General features: G+C 39.9%; 1 protein-coding gene across 2 annotated transcripts in view; it reads left to right on the top strand.

Moving 5' to 3' along the window:
* Positions 1-453: 453 nt before the first annotated feature.
* The window catches only part of ARHGAP18 (Rho GTPase activating protein 18), a 121,738-nt gene continuing 104,094 nt past the window's right edge, over positions 454-18,097 (top strand). For both annotated transcript variants that reach the window (XM_057739358.1, XM_057739357.1), the window contains exon 1: positions 454-632. In XM_057739358.1, coding sequence (XP_057595341.1) covers positions 520-632 — 113 coding nt within the window. In that variant the 5' untranslated portion in view covers positions 454-519. The remainder of the gene's footprint in view (positions 633-18,097) is intronic.

Raw genomic sequence — 18,097 nt, 5'->3', positions numbered from 1 at the left:
GCACAGTTTTGCTGGGCGGGTTGATTGGGTTTTCCTATGGTTAGTTTTAACGCTGACCTTGAAGGCGTTAAGAGAAGCCCTTACTCCTGTGACCTGAAGGAGCAGAAATTATCAGATGGAAACAGGAATTAAGAAGGGGAAAAAAGGCTCTGTAGGAATTCGTTGTTTCCTAACCAAGAGGGCTTGTGCTTACAACGTTGAGAGGCACCTACAACCTGGCAGTTGAATCAGATCAGAATAACTTGGGGGTGGAGGCAACACGTACCCCTGTCACCCCCACCCTTTAACTGCAGCCCCTCGGACTGGGACGGTCCGTGGCTGGGACTAGGCTCTCAGTCACAGGTCTCCCCATTGGCGGGCCTGCGGCCCCGCGCGGAACAAGCCCCGCCCCTGCTGTGTGAATCGCTGGGCTCGGTGGGAGGAGCCGGCGATGCTAATGAGCCGAGTTGCAGGGCGAGCCAGGAACTTCATTCCCCTCCTCAGTGTCAGGACCGCAGAAATTATGCCCCTTCTCTCACCATGAGCTGGCTCTCCAGTTCCCAGGGAGTTGTTCTCACTGCCTACCACCCCAGCGGCAAGGACCAGGCCCTGGGGGGGAGCCATGGCAAGGGAGGGGAGGAAGCCACCGCGAGGTAAGCCTGAGCACCGGAAAGCCAGAGAACAAAACAAAACCCTTTTACCTGCTCTAGGGAGCAAAGTGCCAGGGAAGTTGGTGTGGGGAGAAAGCAACCGACAGCCCAGCAGAAATGTTTGGCCGGGGTTTTCTGTACTTTGCATCCCACGTAGTCCTGAAACCGCCTGTGCGATGACGGGTGAAGACGGCTGGGAAGGAACTGGGGCGATGGCTGTCCGGCTCCTCGCTCAGCAGGTGCACTTGCAAATGCTGAAAGATCAAATAACTATATTTGAAACACTTCCTGTGAGATGGAATTCTTGAATGGGCTCAAGGCCCAGCAACTGGAACTGCTGCTTGGAAACGGTGCCAACAAGCAGGGGTGCTGTTCACTGTATTGTACGATCTGTTGTTGTTAGTGTGTTTTTCCCCCTTCTCGCTGAAAGCAAACTTCTTAGGCAGAAAGCCCAAGACACTGGCCTGTGGCAGTATGTTTCACGTTCTCTGGTGTATGTGGATTCTTTTGTTGGTGGGGTGAGCTTTCAAAAAGGTGTTGTCAGGAAGTAGTACTTTGCTGCCGGAGTGACCTGTGATTAATGTTAAATCACTTTATAGGCAGAGAGGGCGAATGTTCTGTAGACCACTGAGGCGCAAAGAGTACCTTTCTCTCTGTCTGTGTACTTTGTTCTGTTTTTCCAAGGCTCCCCCCCACCCCCGCCCCTTTCCTTAATGACTTTCTCACCAGCTGAACATTTTTTACCTCCAGTCTTAGATATAAATTGTAAATATTGGCCTAGAAGCTTGCAAACAGCAAATGCTAACCTAATAGGGTAGGGTGCTAAACTAGTTACCAGTAAGCGCATTTCCTACTTGATTTTTAATGTGATAATAAAACCTTCTTTGTTCTTTGTGACTTACGCTTATGCCTTAAGCTGGAATAATGCCTTCTTTCATTTGTTTTAAAATCCCCAGATGTGGGGGAGGGGAATAAAAAGCAAAGAAAAGGCTGTACTATGCGTTAGAGTCCCAGACTGACCAGAATTTTTCCTCACATAGCAACCACCATATGTATTCCATTGAATTAATTCATCTCCAGATATAAAAGAGGTTGCTGCTTGTGCTTTGGATGCATTATCATTTTATTTTCTGTCTTTTTAAGTATTTTGTGTGAGAGGTCATAAAGTATTTTCATCCATTTTTCTGTAGCACACTAGTGGAATAGTAATCTTTCAGCAATAAGCAGACTGCAATGCCAACCGCTTACTGTCCGTAACTTGGACTCCACTTGGCAGTCAAAGTTGCCAGAATTGTGCAGAGTGAGCACATTCTCCAGAGAATTTACTCTGGGATGGCCTGAGGATCTGAGCTGAATTTTGGATCTTGATTGTGAGAGTGAAAAGAACTTTAGGGACACTGAGTCTTGACCTCTCTTTTTTACCTTGAGAACTCCAACCCTAGGGATTAGGCTGTTGTAAGGTCTGTTGTTCTAGGGCTTTGCCTGGGGCTGCATATTGAGATATGGAGACTTTATCCTGTGTTGGCCGTTTTGCAGACTGTTGTGGGTGGCTTATACTTCAGTGGGTTGAGAGGACAAAAGAGAGGAACCGGCCATTCTCAACCTAGGCTAGAGCAAACTCGAGAGGCTGCAGGGTGGGCAGCTGCTCATGCAATGAGCGCTCTGCAAAGCGTAGCGTCACCAGCTCTGTTCCCACGTGTGTCCCCCACCGGCTGCCATATTGTTTGCCCACACTGCCCCAAATTCCCACCACTGAGTTAGAGTGCCTAGGCTGAAGAACATGGGAGCATTGGTTTGAGGGCTGGGAGGAAAGGTGAGGAAAGACACAGTCCTTACTGATTTTTAACCTTAAGCATGGAATCATTTACCAGATACGCTTAGTGTTTCTTTCCGAGGCACCTTCTTTAGCCTGGAAGGGTTGAGATGTTGCTTTTGGGGTGGGGTGGGAGGAGGGATTTGAGGGTGGGATGGGATCAGAAGTGATCCTTTAAAGATGGTGGTGAGGGGGGCTGTACACAGGGCTTTGGCTCTGGCCCTGGGTTGTCAGCTTGTGCTTTAAGCATGGGCAAGCTGCCCCGAGCTGCAAGTTTGATGGTTGATGCCTATTTTAAAAAGCTCTTCAAAAGTCAGAACCAAACCAAACTAAACAAAAAAAAAAACTCTGAAAAAGAGACAAAAGTTAGACTCTGTGTTCCCATCCACCTATTTAACAGATGTTGAAGGGAGCACAGAAGTCTAATTTGGCTTATTGCAGGACTTTGTCTCTTCTAAATAATATGCGCTTCGACAAACTACTTAATCAAATGTCTAGTTCAGTAAGATGAACTCATGTATATGTCATTTGTTAGGTGTAAAGGATGATGTATATGATTTAGGGTATTTATAGAGAGTGTTTGTTTTAGCCCTACGTTACCAGGTCCTTTTTTTATTGTTGTTTTTGGTCTTTGGGAAAGCTGGGATAGTAAGGAATTAATATTTTTGTAAGTTATCTGTTAGTCTGAAATTCCCTCCATTCCATTCCATTCCATTCCATTCCATTCCATTCCATTCCATTATCACTCTTTATCAGGACACATTCATTGGATACCTAATTAAGGAATTCTTCCTACTCCTGGTTAATGCCTCTCAAATATTTACAGAATCCTGTTTTCAATTTTTTTGTTACAGTTCTTCTTAAAAACATTAGGATTTGAAGAAATGTGCTAACACTAGTTGTTCTGACTGACTTGTATGTAGTCAAATGTTTCCAGAGAAAATTGCTTTTTATGAGTAGTTATATTTATAAGACTTTATTTACTTGTTAATTTTCAAGTTGGTTTCTTAATGTTTACTTTTGCAAAGCAGTTTTTCAAAGAATATTGCATTTTGTCTATTCTTAGTATTTTCCCTTGACTGTCCCATCATTTTAAGAAAAACTAGTTTGCTTCCTATCAGTTTTTGCTAATATTTGATAAATATTAATGTCAAATGGTATTTTTTGTCTTTATTAAACCTTTTTAACTCTAGTTAACGTATGAGATATTTTTATGTCTTCTATGAGTAAATGTATGGCATTCGTCATATAAGATCTTAGTTTTTTTGTTTTGTTGTTTTTTGGTTTTTGGCTTTTTTGGCTGCGTTGGGTCTTCATTGCTGTATTCAGGCTTTCTCTAGTTATGGCGAGTGAGGGCTACCCTGCATTGCAGTGCTCGGGGTTCTCCGTGTGGTGGCTACTCTTATTGCGGAGCACAAGCTCTAGGCACGCAAGCTTCAGTAGTTGCAGCACATGGGCTCAGTAGTTGTGGCACTTGGGATCTAGAGCTCAGGCTCAGTAGTTGTGGTGCACAGGTTCATTTGCTCCACGGCATGTGGGATCTTCCTGGACCAGGGCTCAAACCTGTGTCCCCTACATTGACAGGCGGATTCTTAACCACTGAGTTAGCAGGGAAGTCCCAAGATCTTGTTTTGGTGACCCCATTTACCATTGGTATTGGACAAGCAGAACCAAGAGGCACTAGGTCACAGTGACATAAACCCTAAAACTCTGCTCTCTGGGCCAGCCTGCGTGGGGTCACATCCTGATTCTCCCACTCATTAGCAGTGTGGCCTCGGAAGGGTTATTTAACTCTCACCCTGTGAATTGAACTTCACATGAGTACTGACTGCACTAGGAGGATTAAGTGGGATGATCCACATAAGTAAAGTGCACAGAACAGCGCCTGGTTTTTGGCTTCTGCTTGCTTTCACACTAGATACAGAAAAGGAAAGAACTTACTGAGCTTTGTGGCATATAACATATTCTTCCTCATTTCAGAAGCATTTCCATAAGTATCATTTTGTCACGTGTTAGGAAACATGGGCATAGCAATCACATTCCAATAAAGAGCTTAAAAAAAAAAAAAAGAAACATGGCCATGATCTATATGCTCAACTAAATATGGCATAACCGAAAATTCACCGTAATGTACAAGTTTGGGCCTTGGAAGTTTAAAAGACCTTGGAAATGTCCTTTTGATCCAAAGCAACGTTGACAATTCGAACTAGTGACAGCCACTTATAACAAGCCTGCCTTGGGGCATTGATGGGCCACCCCGAGATCTGCAAACATTGACTTTTATGGCAAGCTGGAATGTGGGTGGGTCCTCTTTTGGCAGCTGGATTAATTGCTGCCTCCATGCCTCCCTCCCCCTTCTTTCAGAACTACGGCTGCCCAGTGTGCCACATGGAAGTGGGCCGCCATCTTCTAATGTCTTTCTTTTACGTGAATTTACAGCATGTAAAAAAAATCTATGTACTGTATCACAAGTAGAGTTCTTTCCTTCTGGATTTGTGTGTTATCTGAAATTATATATATTTTTGGTGAAGGAAGGGATGGTGAAGAGTTTTTATGATGCAATTATGTAATAAGTGAATGACTGTTTCTTTTTATTTTTCCTAGTCTTATCATTTAAGGCATGGTTCCTCATTCTAATTTTGTAGGAGTTAGTGACCGAATGCATTTTTAACCTGTCCATATGGATAATTGTTTTCTAGATCAATCTGCTTCTCCATTTCCTGGCATAAGAGAACTTTCTAAAAACTGATTTTCTTTACCCTGTCATTTAGAAGTCCTATTCGTAATTTTCTCTTGAATTGTCAAAAGACACACCCCGTATTCTAACTGGGCAGGTCTTACCTTTATTTAGAGTTATGTGATATTTGCCTTTTAGCCACCCTCGTCTGTGAAGTCCATGATTTTTGTGGGCCTTTTTAAAGCTGTCTTCATGGGACTCATATTAGGTGTATGCCTTTCAGGTATAAGGATTTATAAATCTCAAGAACCCCACCTTCTTAAAAAGCAGAAACGAAAACCTGCTGAAAACTTTCCTTGGCTTCTGTGACACGCTTATTTCTTTCACTGTCCACCCTCGCCTCTCTTTTCTCAGAGGGGCTAGTGCTTATTTGAAGGTGTGTGATTGCTCCTTTGGTGTTTATGTTCTTAGTATTTGTCATGTTTTTGACAGTACTGCAGCAAAGCGAACTCACAAAAATCAATGTGTTTAACAGCGCACGTGATGGCTTCTGGATTGCCTGGCAATTAAGCCTAAAGAGTTTTTAAGAGTTGGCCCCCCAAAATGACATATTTTTTTCTCTTGTTTTAAAATTCCTCTTTATTGGTACACCTGAGTATCATTTACAGGTTAGGAAAAGGACCCAGCATCCTAGACGCCAAGGCTGCACTTGTGCTAAGTAGAAATTCCCTGTGCTCCATGGTCATGGCTTTGTGGGGTCTCACTCCCTTTGGCGGCCTTTGCTCTCCTACATCTTCTTTATTTGAATGCTGCGCAAAGGTCCTGAGAAGCCTCTCTACTTGTCATCTTAGTGGTGTCCCTGTGAGAGAGCCTGGAACAGCAGAAACCTGAGGCCTCCAGGCTATTGCTTGGGTGGTAATGGGGTGGAGGGTGGGAGTGGCAGGGTTAACAGTGTGGTCTCCAAGCTTGGCTTGGGGAAGAAGGTGTGCTAGGCCAGGTGTGATGCCAGTCCTTTCCTAAACTCTATCCTCTAGGTGATTTCTGTTCTGACCTAAACCTTTCATTTCAAACAAATACTCTGAGATGAGATGGTTTGTTATCAAAGTCTTAGTATTGATATTTAATGACTTTGTTTTACTTTTGATAAGAGGAGATAGAAAATAAGTTTTTTTCTTATTTGAGGAGAGTGGGGATAATAAGTAAAGGTGTTGGGGGTGGATTAGGGCAGAGGGAGCAGAAGGGAGAATGTCTGGATATTTCTGAAGACACAGTCTTTTGACTTCTGTGTTTGTTGCGGTGAGCTGACCAAGTTTGTCCCTTTTTTTGCAAGAAGTAAACAGAAACCATGGAGATCTGTGTGGCCAGTTACTACATCTGGAGCCTTTTCTCTGCTCAAGTTCACTAAGTATCTGAATTTTTGTGTGGGAAAAAATTGTGAAACATCATCCCCTTGACACATGCTCTTTCGGTAGTTGCTTTTGCAAAGAGCATTTGTGTCTTTAGGGAAAATGAGGTTTATTGCAAGCATTTGGGTCATAAGGAAAAGACCGTATCTTCTGTCTTCTTCCCTCAGGACTGGTCACGTGGCATGTTGCTCTCTTTTTGGGACACTATGCTTTTCTGTCTACTGGCTTTATAAACCCCTCATTTCGAGCTTCAGCTTGGTTCTTAATGGATACCCCACAATTGTCACCTTTTATCATCTTACCTCTCATAGCAAATGAACTAATTTCAAATTTTTGAAAGGGGGTCCGGTTTGCCCAGTTAATTTTTTTGAACTGTCCCAGGAAGCCTATGATTTGACCATTTGGGGACTTTTAATTTTTTTCATTTTTTAAATAATATCCACTCTTATTATTTCCTTTTTAAAATTTTTCAGTTTTTTAAATTTGTTTGTGGATGTGATGGATCTTTGTTGCTGCTCGGGCTTTCTCTAGTTGCAGCAAGCAGGAACTTCTCTTTTGTTGCGGTATATGGGCTTTTCATTGTGGTGGCTTCTCTTGTTGTGGAGCACAGGCTCTAGACAAGCTGACTTCAGTAGTTGCAGCAGGCAGGCTCAGTAGTTGCAGCACGCAAACTCAGTAGTTGTGGCGCATGGGCTTAGTTGCTCCATGACATGTCGGATCTTTCCAGACCAGGGATCGAAACTATGTCCCCTGAATTGGCAGGTGGATTCTTAACCACTGCACCACCAAGGAAGTCCCCATTTGAGGTCTTTTTAGAGAAGCAGATTCTGCAGTTGGGGCAGCTTCCCTCCAAAGGCGGTGTGGCATTTTTGCTAAGCTGTTTAGAACTTTGATTCCTCATCTATGAAATGAGTGTAATAATGCTCTGCTTCACAAAGTTAATTATAAAGATCACATGTGTAGCTTTTGAGAATATTCAAAAAATGTACACATCAGGAATATTATTATGAAATCCTTTTCAATACAATATCTTATCTTTTCCCTGGACATTTCAGTGAACCAGAATTGTCATACTGAGATTTTTGTTTAATTCGCACTTTCCTTTTTGCTGTGTGTTAAAATATAAGTTCCTTGAGGATGGAGATCTAGCCTTATTTTGTTTCTTTACCTGGGTTTAGCAAATGCTTGACCTACTCGAGGCAGGTAATAAAAGTTTAAATGAATGAGTGTGAGAGGAAGTAGGGTGCAGTGATTACACACACAGATTTTGGATCTAGACTGTCTGGGTCAGAGTTCTGATTCTGTCATTTAGTAGCTATGTGATCTTGGGCAAGATATTTAATGTCATAGGGCCTCACTGTTTTCTTTCTGCAAACTGGGCATAGTAATACCTAACTCAAGAGTTATGATGAGGATTGAATGAGTTAATATATGTAACGTACTTAGAAGAGTGCTTGGCATAAAGCACAGTGACTGTCTGTGATGCTGCAGGGCAGGCAGAGGTGGTTACCTGTTGGTGAATTAATTTGGAAATACTCTTTGAAAGCATTTTTGAAATTGATTTGTAAGAGGTTTGGGAAAAGACTGCTTTAATGCATATATGGTATAACTTCTTAATTTCAAAAATAATATTTATAAATTTAAGTTATTTATAAAATATCTCAGATTATATTGATTTTAAAAACTACTAAGAATACCAAAACAGTATCTTAGAAAGGGCTTAAAGTGTTGAACCCTTTTTAGGCCCAGGTGACTGTTTTAAATAGCTTTTTGTGGTTTGGGTAGATATAAATTACTAAATCGTTTGTTACTCTTAATAAGATGGAGAATCATCTCGTTTAGAGCAAGGAAAAATTATTCACTCACATTCCTCAAAGACCAAATTGACATTAGGTTGTTTGAATTCTTGTAGGTAAAAGTACTAGTATATCACCATAACTAAAGTATTTGAAGACAGGATAATTTTTCACTTTTTCCCCCTTAGAATATATCTGTGTACTTTCTGAACAACTCTTTTTTTTTTTTTTTGGCTGCACAGATTGCAAAATCTTAGTTCCCCTGTCAGGGATCCAAACCCACGCCCCCTGCAGTGGAAGCGCACAGTCCTAACCATTGGACTGCCAGGGAATTCTTTGAACAACTCTTGGTCTTATAACCTAGAAGTGATGTTTTGTGGAGCAGAGCTAAGCTGAGGCCCAGATCCCCACCCATTTCCCCCTGAGCCCCGTCCCCTTTCCCGTTAGTGCACACATTTAAAGACTGTACTGTTGATTTTTCTCTTCATCTGTATCATACATAATACATTGACTTTAAACGCCTGTTGTGCCCTGGGCCTAGGCTAGGAAACTCTGTCCCTTTAACCAGTTCTTCTCAAATCCCTCCTGTACCTGCCTTTCAAGTTGCTATAAACTTAGTAGCTCCTGCTTACAAATGGCTCCCAAGTGCAGGCTGTTTTGCTTTACCTCTAAGAGATTGGGGACTTTTTTTGGTGGGAGTGCGAATAACTGGAGGAAGGAAAGAGATGGTGAACTGGAGGGAGGAGGGAGATGTATGCCAGTGAGTAATGCAGAAGCCATTTTCCATAGGGGGAAAATAGCATAAATCCCATAGAGCTATAAATTCTCCAATCATGCCATTTTCTGAATTAATAGAGTTCTTTTTACCCAGCTGGAAAACTCGAAACACCATATATTTGTGGCGTTGTTGCTGTGGGAGAATGTGTCCTGATTTCCCAATAACAGGTTTTGAAATACATTTTTCAAACCTAAATAAAATTTTCAGTAACTTGGGGGTGACGGTTCTTTGTTGCCTCTTAGAATCCTTATGAATTGAGATGTGAAAGTGATGTTTTTTTCTGATGCTTTTAGTTTTGTCTTACTCTAGTACCATGTGCTTTTCAAGGTACCTGGGAGCACTGCGCACCCCGATACATCTTTCCACAACCCCTGAACAGGTGCCTGTCTTCCATTACGGAGTATGCACGTGTCTAAATTTGTCATTTATCCGTGGAAGATTTAGGAACGTGGAAGTTGATATATGTTCATGTGACCCTAGTTGAATTAGATTAGAACTGTAAAATGTTGTTAACTTAATAAACTGGGAGATGCTTTAACATCGTGCTGCTGTAAAACTGAAGGCGGAGAAAAATGCTGGAATTCACACTAACAAGAATGTTTGAAGTTTGGGTGGTTTGGCTGTGGAGATCTGGTTTATCTCTGAATGCTAACGTCTGTCAGATAACCATCTATATTTTGAGGAAAATAGTTAAGAATTATTTATTGTTGATGAGCAGCATAAAATTGAAATCCTTCCTAGAACAAGATTTGGGTAACTCAGCAAGGCATTAAAAATATGTGAATGTAGAATGTCGTAAAATTTAAATTATTGAAAAAAAATCTTAATATGTATTTTAATAAACAACTGTGAAGATCTTTGCTGGTGTATATGATAAGCCTAGAATAAAATAAATGTAAGGATTCCTGCTCTGAAGGAGCTTGCAATACAATTCAGATGGATTCTGAAACAGTGTTTTCAGTATCATATTTAGGAAGCCGTTGCATGGTTCCCTCTTTTGAGGTATAAAACTTTAAAAGAATTTGTAATTGAATAATTAAGATTTGGTTTGAGTAAGAAAAGGTGAGCTGGCAACTGAAAGTTGAAAGGAACTTCGGCTATTTATAGGTGGTCTAGAAACATGTAACTCAATCAACTTATTCTATAATTAATGTTTTGACTAGGGTTACTAAGTGTGTGTCTTTTCATTTCTCTCTGGTCCAAATAATACTGTCAGAGGTATGGCCCATCAACTGACAGAAGTTGTTTAGGCCAGGGTAGGAGTAAATTTTGTATGATGTCTTTTTTTTCTTTTTAAGTAAGTCATTGATTATTATTTTTTTAATTTATTATTGAAAATGGGGATGTATATGCTTTAGTATTTCCAGGCTAAAATTCTTTTGAATTGTGGCATTTTTGAGTCATTCTGGATTCTAGTATAATTATATAATGTCATCAGACTGGATATATTTAGGTAATTGTATAAATGTATTAATCCTTTGCTTGCTTCCCCTTTTTTAGAGAAAGATTTCTTACTTAAGAATCAATAGGGGCCTGGCAGGTTATGTAATAAGTAAGCGAAGTGGATGATTGGAAAGTGCAGGCCTCAGAAGAATGTGGGTTTTGTTAGAAAATGTTAGCTAGGGAATTTTACAAATACTGAGTAAGCCCCCCAGAATCCCGTCTGCAAGTTCCATTTGACCCAGGTACCACAGTTTGTGACCTCTGTCCTGAAGGTCAAGGTGATTGTTTCAGTTGTCTGCTGCTCTGTAACATACCACCCAAAACTTAGTGACTTAAGATAACAATTGTCTCTCTTGATTCTGGAGGATCACAGTCAAGTTCTTTCTTGGGGTCCATCAAACAAGATGGGCTGAGGCGTGGGGGTCATCAGAGGCTTCTTCATGCACAGGTTTGACACCTGGGCTAATGGGTCATCTTTCTCCTTGTGCAGCTTCTCCCATAACTAGCTTGGGCTTCCTCTTAGCATGGCAGAATCAGAGCAGTCAGACCTCCTACGTTCTTGCTGGCTTCCCATAGAGTGAGCCTTCTAAGAAGTCTCGGTAGAAACTGCCAGGCTTCTTAGGGCCTAGCCTCACAAGTTACTCAGTGCCACTTGGCCATATTCTGTTGGCCAATTAATCATAGCCAGGCTCACATTCGAGAGCATGGAGGAACAGGCTTCACCTGCCAGTGAGGGCACAGCTTACACAGCTTGGTGAAGAGGTCATCTTTGGCAATAAGCTACTTAGTTATCATTCCAGTCTCTCTGTATCTGGCTCTACCTGCCTTTTCTGGTCTTATTGCCAACTGCTCTGAGACAGGAGCCTCTGTTTCCTGGAGCTTGACTTTAAAATTATCCTCTAGTACATACATGTCCTGTGTGCATTTATCCTTCTGCCTTGCTTTATTAGGTAAGTTTATATTGTAGAATTTTTTTCTATTCGTGAAGAACATAATGCCTGAAGCATGGGCCTAATTTCTTTTAATCCTAAGCACTAGATGGATTCAGTACCGTGTATATAATAGGAATTTGATTGATATTTTGTATTTTGGAAGGGTTGGGTTTTATGTTTGCAAGACAGTTTAGTATAGACCTTTTTTTCCTTTCCATGAAAAAATCCAAAAAACTTGATTTTCAAAATTGTTTTTTTACAAAAGTTTCTAAATTTGAATTTGACTTTAGGCACAAGTGAATTTGAATTTGGAAAGAATAGAGTCCTGAGAAATGAAATCTTCCTTGTAAAGAACATGTACCCTCTATTTGATAGCAGCAGAGTTGCCAAAGGCTCTTGTTTATTTACATCCAGTGATATTTACTCTAAGGGACTATTGGACACAGATGTAGTATTTTGGAGTACATAATATTTTTGAGATCACAAAGTGCATATGGAAAACATCCCAGAGGCTATATAAAAATTAATTGCCAGTATTTGAATTGCTTCCTTTTTCTATTCCCAGAACGTTAGTTAAATTTAGCAGTCATCCAATAATTTTTATCATTGTGCTTTAGCATACCTAAATAGCATCACTGTAGGAATTTCTTTCTTTCTCGTTTAGAAACATTGCTTTACTGTATCAATTACTAAACTGTATTTGCCTCTTGCCACACTTCCTTCAAAGCAAAGAGGAAAATAAGTGGCTAGGACACCCTCTGAACTCTGGGAGGGGGAAGTATTTTTCCCTTAAAGAGGGGAACATTTTTTTAAACAGTATTTGAAGATTAGAATATGTATATATTTCTTTAAAAATTCTTGGTCTCTCCATTAGAGGTGCCACTGTTTTTGTGAGAACCTGCTGCATAAATTTTAGTTATTTGTCTGTAGCAATGATGGTTATGTTTTATTCATCAGATCACTTAATTCCTAAGATTTTATGGTCATTTAAGAAATACATGAACAGACCAATCACAAGTATGGAAATTGAGACTGTGATTAAAAATCTCCCAACAAACAAAAGCCCAGGGCCAGATTGCTTCACAGGCGAATTCTATCAAACATTTAGAAAAGAGCTAACACCTATCCTTCTCAAACTCTTCCAAAATATAGCAGAAGGAGGAACACTCCCAAACACATTCTACGAGGCCATCATCACCCTGATACGAAAACCAGGCAAAGATGTCCCAAAAAAAGAACATTACAGGCCAATATCACTGATGAATATAGACGCAAAAATCCTCAACAAAATACTAGCTAACAGACTCCAACAGCACATTAAAAAGATCATTCACCATGATCAAGTGGGGTTTATCCCTGGAATGCAAGGATTCTTCAATATATGCAAATCAATCAATGTGATACATCATATCAACAAATTGAAAGATAACCATACGATCATCTCAATAGATGCAGAAAAAGCTTTTGACAAATTCAACATCCATTTATGATAAAAACTCTCCAGAAAATGGGCATAGAAGGAAATTACCTCAACATAATAAAAGCCATAGATGACAAACCAACAGCCAACATCATTCTAAATGGTGAAAAACTGAAAGCATTCCCTCTAAGGACAGGAACAAGACAGGGGTGTCCCCTCTCACCATTATTATTCAACATAGTTTTAGGAGTTTTAGCCACAGCAATCAGAGAAGAAAATGAAATAAAAGGAATCCAAATTGGAAAAGAAGAAGTAAAATTGTCACTCTTTGCAGATGACATGATATTATAAGAAGACCCTAAAGATTCTACCAGAAAACTGCCAGCACTAATTGATGAATTTGGTAAAGTAGCAGGATACAAAATTAATGTGCAGAAATCTCTTGCATTCCTATACACTAACAACGAAAAAGTAGAAAGAGAAATTAAGGAAACTCTCCCATTCACCATTGCTAGAAAAAGAATAAAATACCTAGGAATAAACCTGCCTAAGGAGGCAAAAGACCTGTATACAGAAAAGTATAAGACACTGATGAAAGAAATCAAAGATGACACAAACAGATGGAGGGACATACCATGTTCTTGGATTGGAAGAATCAACATTGTGAAAATGACTGTACTATCCAAAGCAATTTACAGATTCAGTGCAATCCCTATCAAATTACCAATGGCATTTTTCACAGAACTAGAAGAAGAAATTTTACGATTTGTATGGAAATGCAGAAGACCCCAATAGCCAAAGCAATCTTGAGAAGGAAAGACGGAGTTGGTGGAATTAGGCTTCCTGACTTCAAACTATACTACAAGGCCATGGTGATCAAGACAGTATGGTACTGGCACAAAAATAGAAAGGAAGATCAATGGAACAGAACAGAGAACTCAGAGGTAAGCCCAAACACATATGGGCACCTTATCTTTGACAAAGGAGGCACGAATATACAATGGAAAAAAGACCGCCTCTTCAATAAGTGGTGCTGGGAAAATTGGACAGCAACATGGAAAAGAATGAAATTAGAACACTTCCTAACACCATATACACAAATAAACTCCAAATGGATTAAAGACCTCAATGTAAGGCCAGACAGTGTAAAACTCCTAGAGGAAAACATAGGCAGAACACTCTATGACATACATCAAAGCAAGATCCTTTTTGACCCACCTCCTAGATTTATGGAAATAAAATCAAGAATAAACAAATGGGACCTAATGAAACTTAAAAGCTTTTGCACAGCAAAAGAAACCATAAACAAGACAAGAAGACAACCCTCAGAATGGGAGAAAATACTTGCCAATAAAGCAATGGACAAAGGATCAATCTCCAAAATATACAAGCAGCTCATGCAGCTTAATACCAAAAAAGCAAATAACCCAATCCACAAATGGGCGGAAGACCTAAATAGACATTTCTCCAAAGAAGACATTCAGATGGCTAACAAACACATGAAAAGATGCTCAATATCACTAATCATTAGAAAAAGGCAAGTCAAAGCCATAATGAGGTATCACCTCACACCAATCAGAATGGCCATCATCAAAACATCTAGAAACAACAAATGCTGGAGAGGGTGTGGAGAAAAGGGAACTCTCCCACACTGTTGGTGGGAATGTAAGTTGGTACAGCCACTATGGAAAACAATTTGGAGGTTCCTTAAGAATTTAAAAATAGAACTACCATATGATCCAGTAATCCCACTCCTGGGCATATACCCAGAGAAAACCAAAAACCGAAAAGAAACATGTTCCATAATGTTCATTGCAGCACTATTTACAATAGCCAGGACATGGAAGCAACCTAAATGCCCATCAACAGATGAATGGGTAAAGAAGATGTGGCATATATATACAATGGAATATTACTCAGCTATAAAAAGGGATGAGATGGAGCTATATGTAATGAGGTGGATAGACCTACAGTCTGTCCTACAGAGTGAAGTAAGCCAGAAAGAGAAAAACAAGTACTGTATGCTAACTCATATATACAGAATTTTAAAAAAAAGAGGTATTGTTGAACCCAGTGACAGGGCAAGAATAAGGATGCAGATGCAGAGAATGGACTGGAGGACACTGGGTTGGGGGGGCAGGGGGTGAAGCTGAAGCTGGGACGAAGTGAGAGAGTAGCATAGACATATATACGCTACCAACTGTAAAATAGCTAGTGGGAAGCTGCTGCATAACACAGAGAGGTCAACTCAATGATGGGTGATAACTTAGAGGGCTGGGATAGGGAGGGTGGGAGGGAATTGAGGGAGGGAGGGGATATGGGGATATATGTATAAATACAGCTGATTCACTTTGGTGTACCTCAAAATCTGGTTAAAGAGTGTAAAGCAATTATATCCCAATAAAGAGCTTAAAAAAAAAAGAAATGCGTTTACACCAATTTTCCTGTCCCTATACTATAGTTGGGAAATCATATCATCTCCATTTTACAGGTAAAGGAAAGAGACTAATCCCTTTTGAGCTTAGTTTGAAGCCTAAAGCTTGAAAGCCAAGGGCAGGCTATGTGTCCTTAAAATGAAAGGCTTTTTCTAATAGCTTTTTACACATTTCAGTAGAGACTAATACTTTGTTAATCTGCTTAAAGCAAAATTTCCTCAGTAAATAAGTCAAAGCGATAGAGCTCTGTTTCCCAAATTGTGTGTGGAACATTTTTACTAGGTGTTCTGTCAAAAAGGGGTTTCATGGTCTAATATTTTGGTGTAAGTAAAGTTTACTGCAAGATGCCTTGTAGCATATAATATTTTAGCTAGTGCTAGGAATTTCTAAAAAAACTGATAACAGGAAGCATATTCTAAATATTCTCAGTTTATTTGACCTAGGAGCCTTTTTTTTTTTTTTAAAGAACACTTGTTACCAATGTTCCAGGGAACACAATTTATGAAATCCCAAAACATAACTGTTTCTTTATAAATGGAAAAGTGTTGAAAATTGTATACTTTGGAATTAGGAACATATTTTGGGCTTTTTTGTTGTTGTGGTAGTAGTAGTAGTAATAATAATAATAGATTTTTTAAAATTACCCTTCTTCTGTGGCCACTATCTGTTTTATCGATACAAGCATACCCTGCAAAAATATCCCCTTGATGAACATATTTCCACAGTAAGAATGTTTATTGCTTTTTAATAACCAAGCTTTATAGAATATACATCTTTTAATACAATATTTTTTAGCTCATGTTTTTGTAGGAAAAATTTATATGTATGCCTCTAAACCCAATAATGACATTTAAAACACAAACGGGGGGGAAATAGCTCGAGTTACATTGTTAGCATAAAGTGGACATCTTGAAAAATCATATCCAGTGACAGTCAAGAGCATATAGGCTATGTCACTGCCTGGAAACAATACTTAATCGTACTAATGGTTTGATCTTCAGTAAACAGCATTTTAAGCATTTTACATTCAGCATGATAGTTTGTTAATTATGTATTGGAGTTTTGCTCTGTGTTCTGTCTTGGAAAATGGGTTGAGGGCCTGGGGTAGATGGTATTTGATAATATGTTATTTTTCCTATTTGAAAGGAGGACAATGTCAGCGTTTTTTTCAGGTAAGGATTGCTGCCACTAAATTAGAGAGGCTATCTTAACTTACTTAACAACCCAAGCAGGTAGGTGATATTACTCCCAGTTTACGAGACGTGAGGCAGGGAGTGGTGAAGTGCCTTGCTTGAGGTCCTAGAGCTAAGTGGCAGGACTGGGATGTGAACTGGGGCAATCTGCTATCAGGGTCTTCACCACTGTGCTGTTCATAGAAATCATTTGTTTCTAACTTTTGTAAACTGAGTATGGTTTCTCTAAGTATATGCAGAGCAAGTTAAATTACAGTAGAATGTTTGGTTGTCTGGTAGTTTGTGTGTGTGTTTGTAATAAAACTCTGCTCCCTTTGTACTGAGAGAAGCTTATGCGAATCTGGATTCTCAGCAATTCACTTAGTAGTAAAATAGGCACTTTGGGTGATAACGTTAACTACTTTCAAACCCCAAGATACCATTTATTGCAGTGAAGTAGTAAATAGCTTTACTAAATTCTGCCATTTAAGCAAATAATTTTGTGTGGCCTTGAGATGTCTCCTGGCATTTTGTGGACAGCTATTCATGTAACTAGGGCAAATTGTATCGCAGAGGAAAAGAAAAACAAATATTTGAGTACTCTCTGTGTTCAAAGCCCTTTAAAATGAACTTTGTTTAATCTTCCTAAGGTGAGAATTACCATCCACATCTTAAGAAAGAGAAAGCTCATGTACACATGGAATAACTAGTCTGAGATCGTATAGCTTGTATGTAGATCAATTCTGGTTTGAACCTTGATCATTTTCATCCTACTGACTGGTGTAGAATAAGGGCCATTATCGTTTTTCTCCCTTCCAAGAATGTGTGTCTGAATGACAGTGGGGCCTCAATTCAAGGGCAGAATGTCTTCTGTGGAGGCCCTGATCGGGTCTTTCAGTGCAGCAGCATATGGGCATGACATGCTGCAGTGGGGGCCGCAGGAGCCATGGGGAAGTAAAGGTTCCTGTAGATAAAGTAGAGGAGGAAGCCCCAGGCCGCGACCTCTCTTCTCCCTCCATCAGTAGGCATTCGTAAACTGGAAACTCGCTTCACAAGCATTGAAAATCTCCCGGAACCAGCATGACACAGTAATAAGATGTGCCTTTAAACTAGTCACCATCACCACTGTCGTTGCTGTTAGGTGGTTGTGTTTTCCTATAAAGGCTCAATAATCAGATTTTTCTTAGTCCTAGAAAAATAGAACAATAAGATAGCTGTGAGGCTACATTGTCTCCAGGTCTTACCCAACAATCTAGCTGGTCTCAATACCCTTTCTGTTGGGTGAGAACTTTCCGCTGAAATCCAAATGAGCCGTTCTCTTCAGCTGGGAAAGTGTGCAAATGTCGCAGTTGCTAATGAACAGCTCCCTTTCACTTACTAAAGTCATCCAAACACTTCAGGGGGCTGCAAGGACATTAAAGTCTTGGCCTACCACAGACCCAAAAGTCTCAAAATAAAATGACCTATTTGGTGTGTCAAAAGCGCTTTTGATTAAATTACTGAAAATATTTAAGAAGGTGGTGAGTAAGGGCTGCCTAGCTGGACAGCATATACTTAGAATTATCTTCTAGTCATGGATATTTTTCACAGCAAATA

This window comes from Hippopotamus amphibius, chromosome 6 (genome assembly GCF_030028045.1).
Source record: "Hippopotamus amphibius kiboko isolate mHipAmp2 chromosome 6, mHipAmp2.hap2, whole genome shotgun sequence".
Taxonomy (NCBI): domain Eukaryota; kingdom Metazoa; phylum Chordata; class Mammalia; order Artiodactyla; family Hippopotamidae; genus Hippopotamus; species Hippopotamus amphibius.
This window is presented reverse-complemented; position numbering and strand designations above follow the sequence as displayed.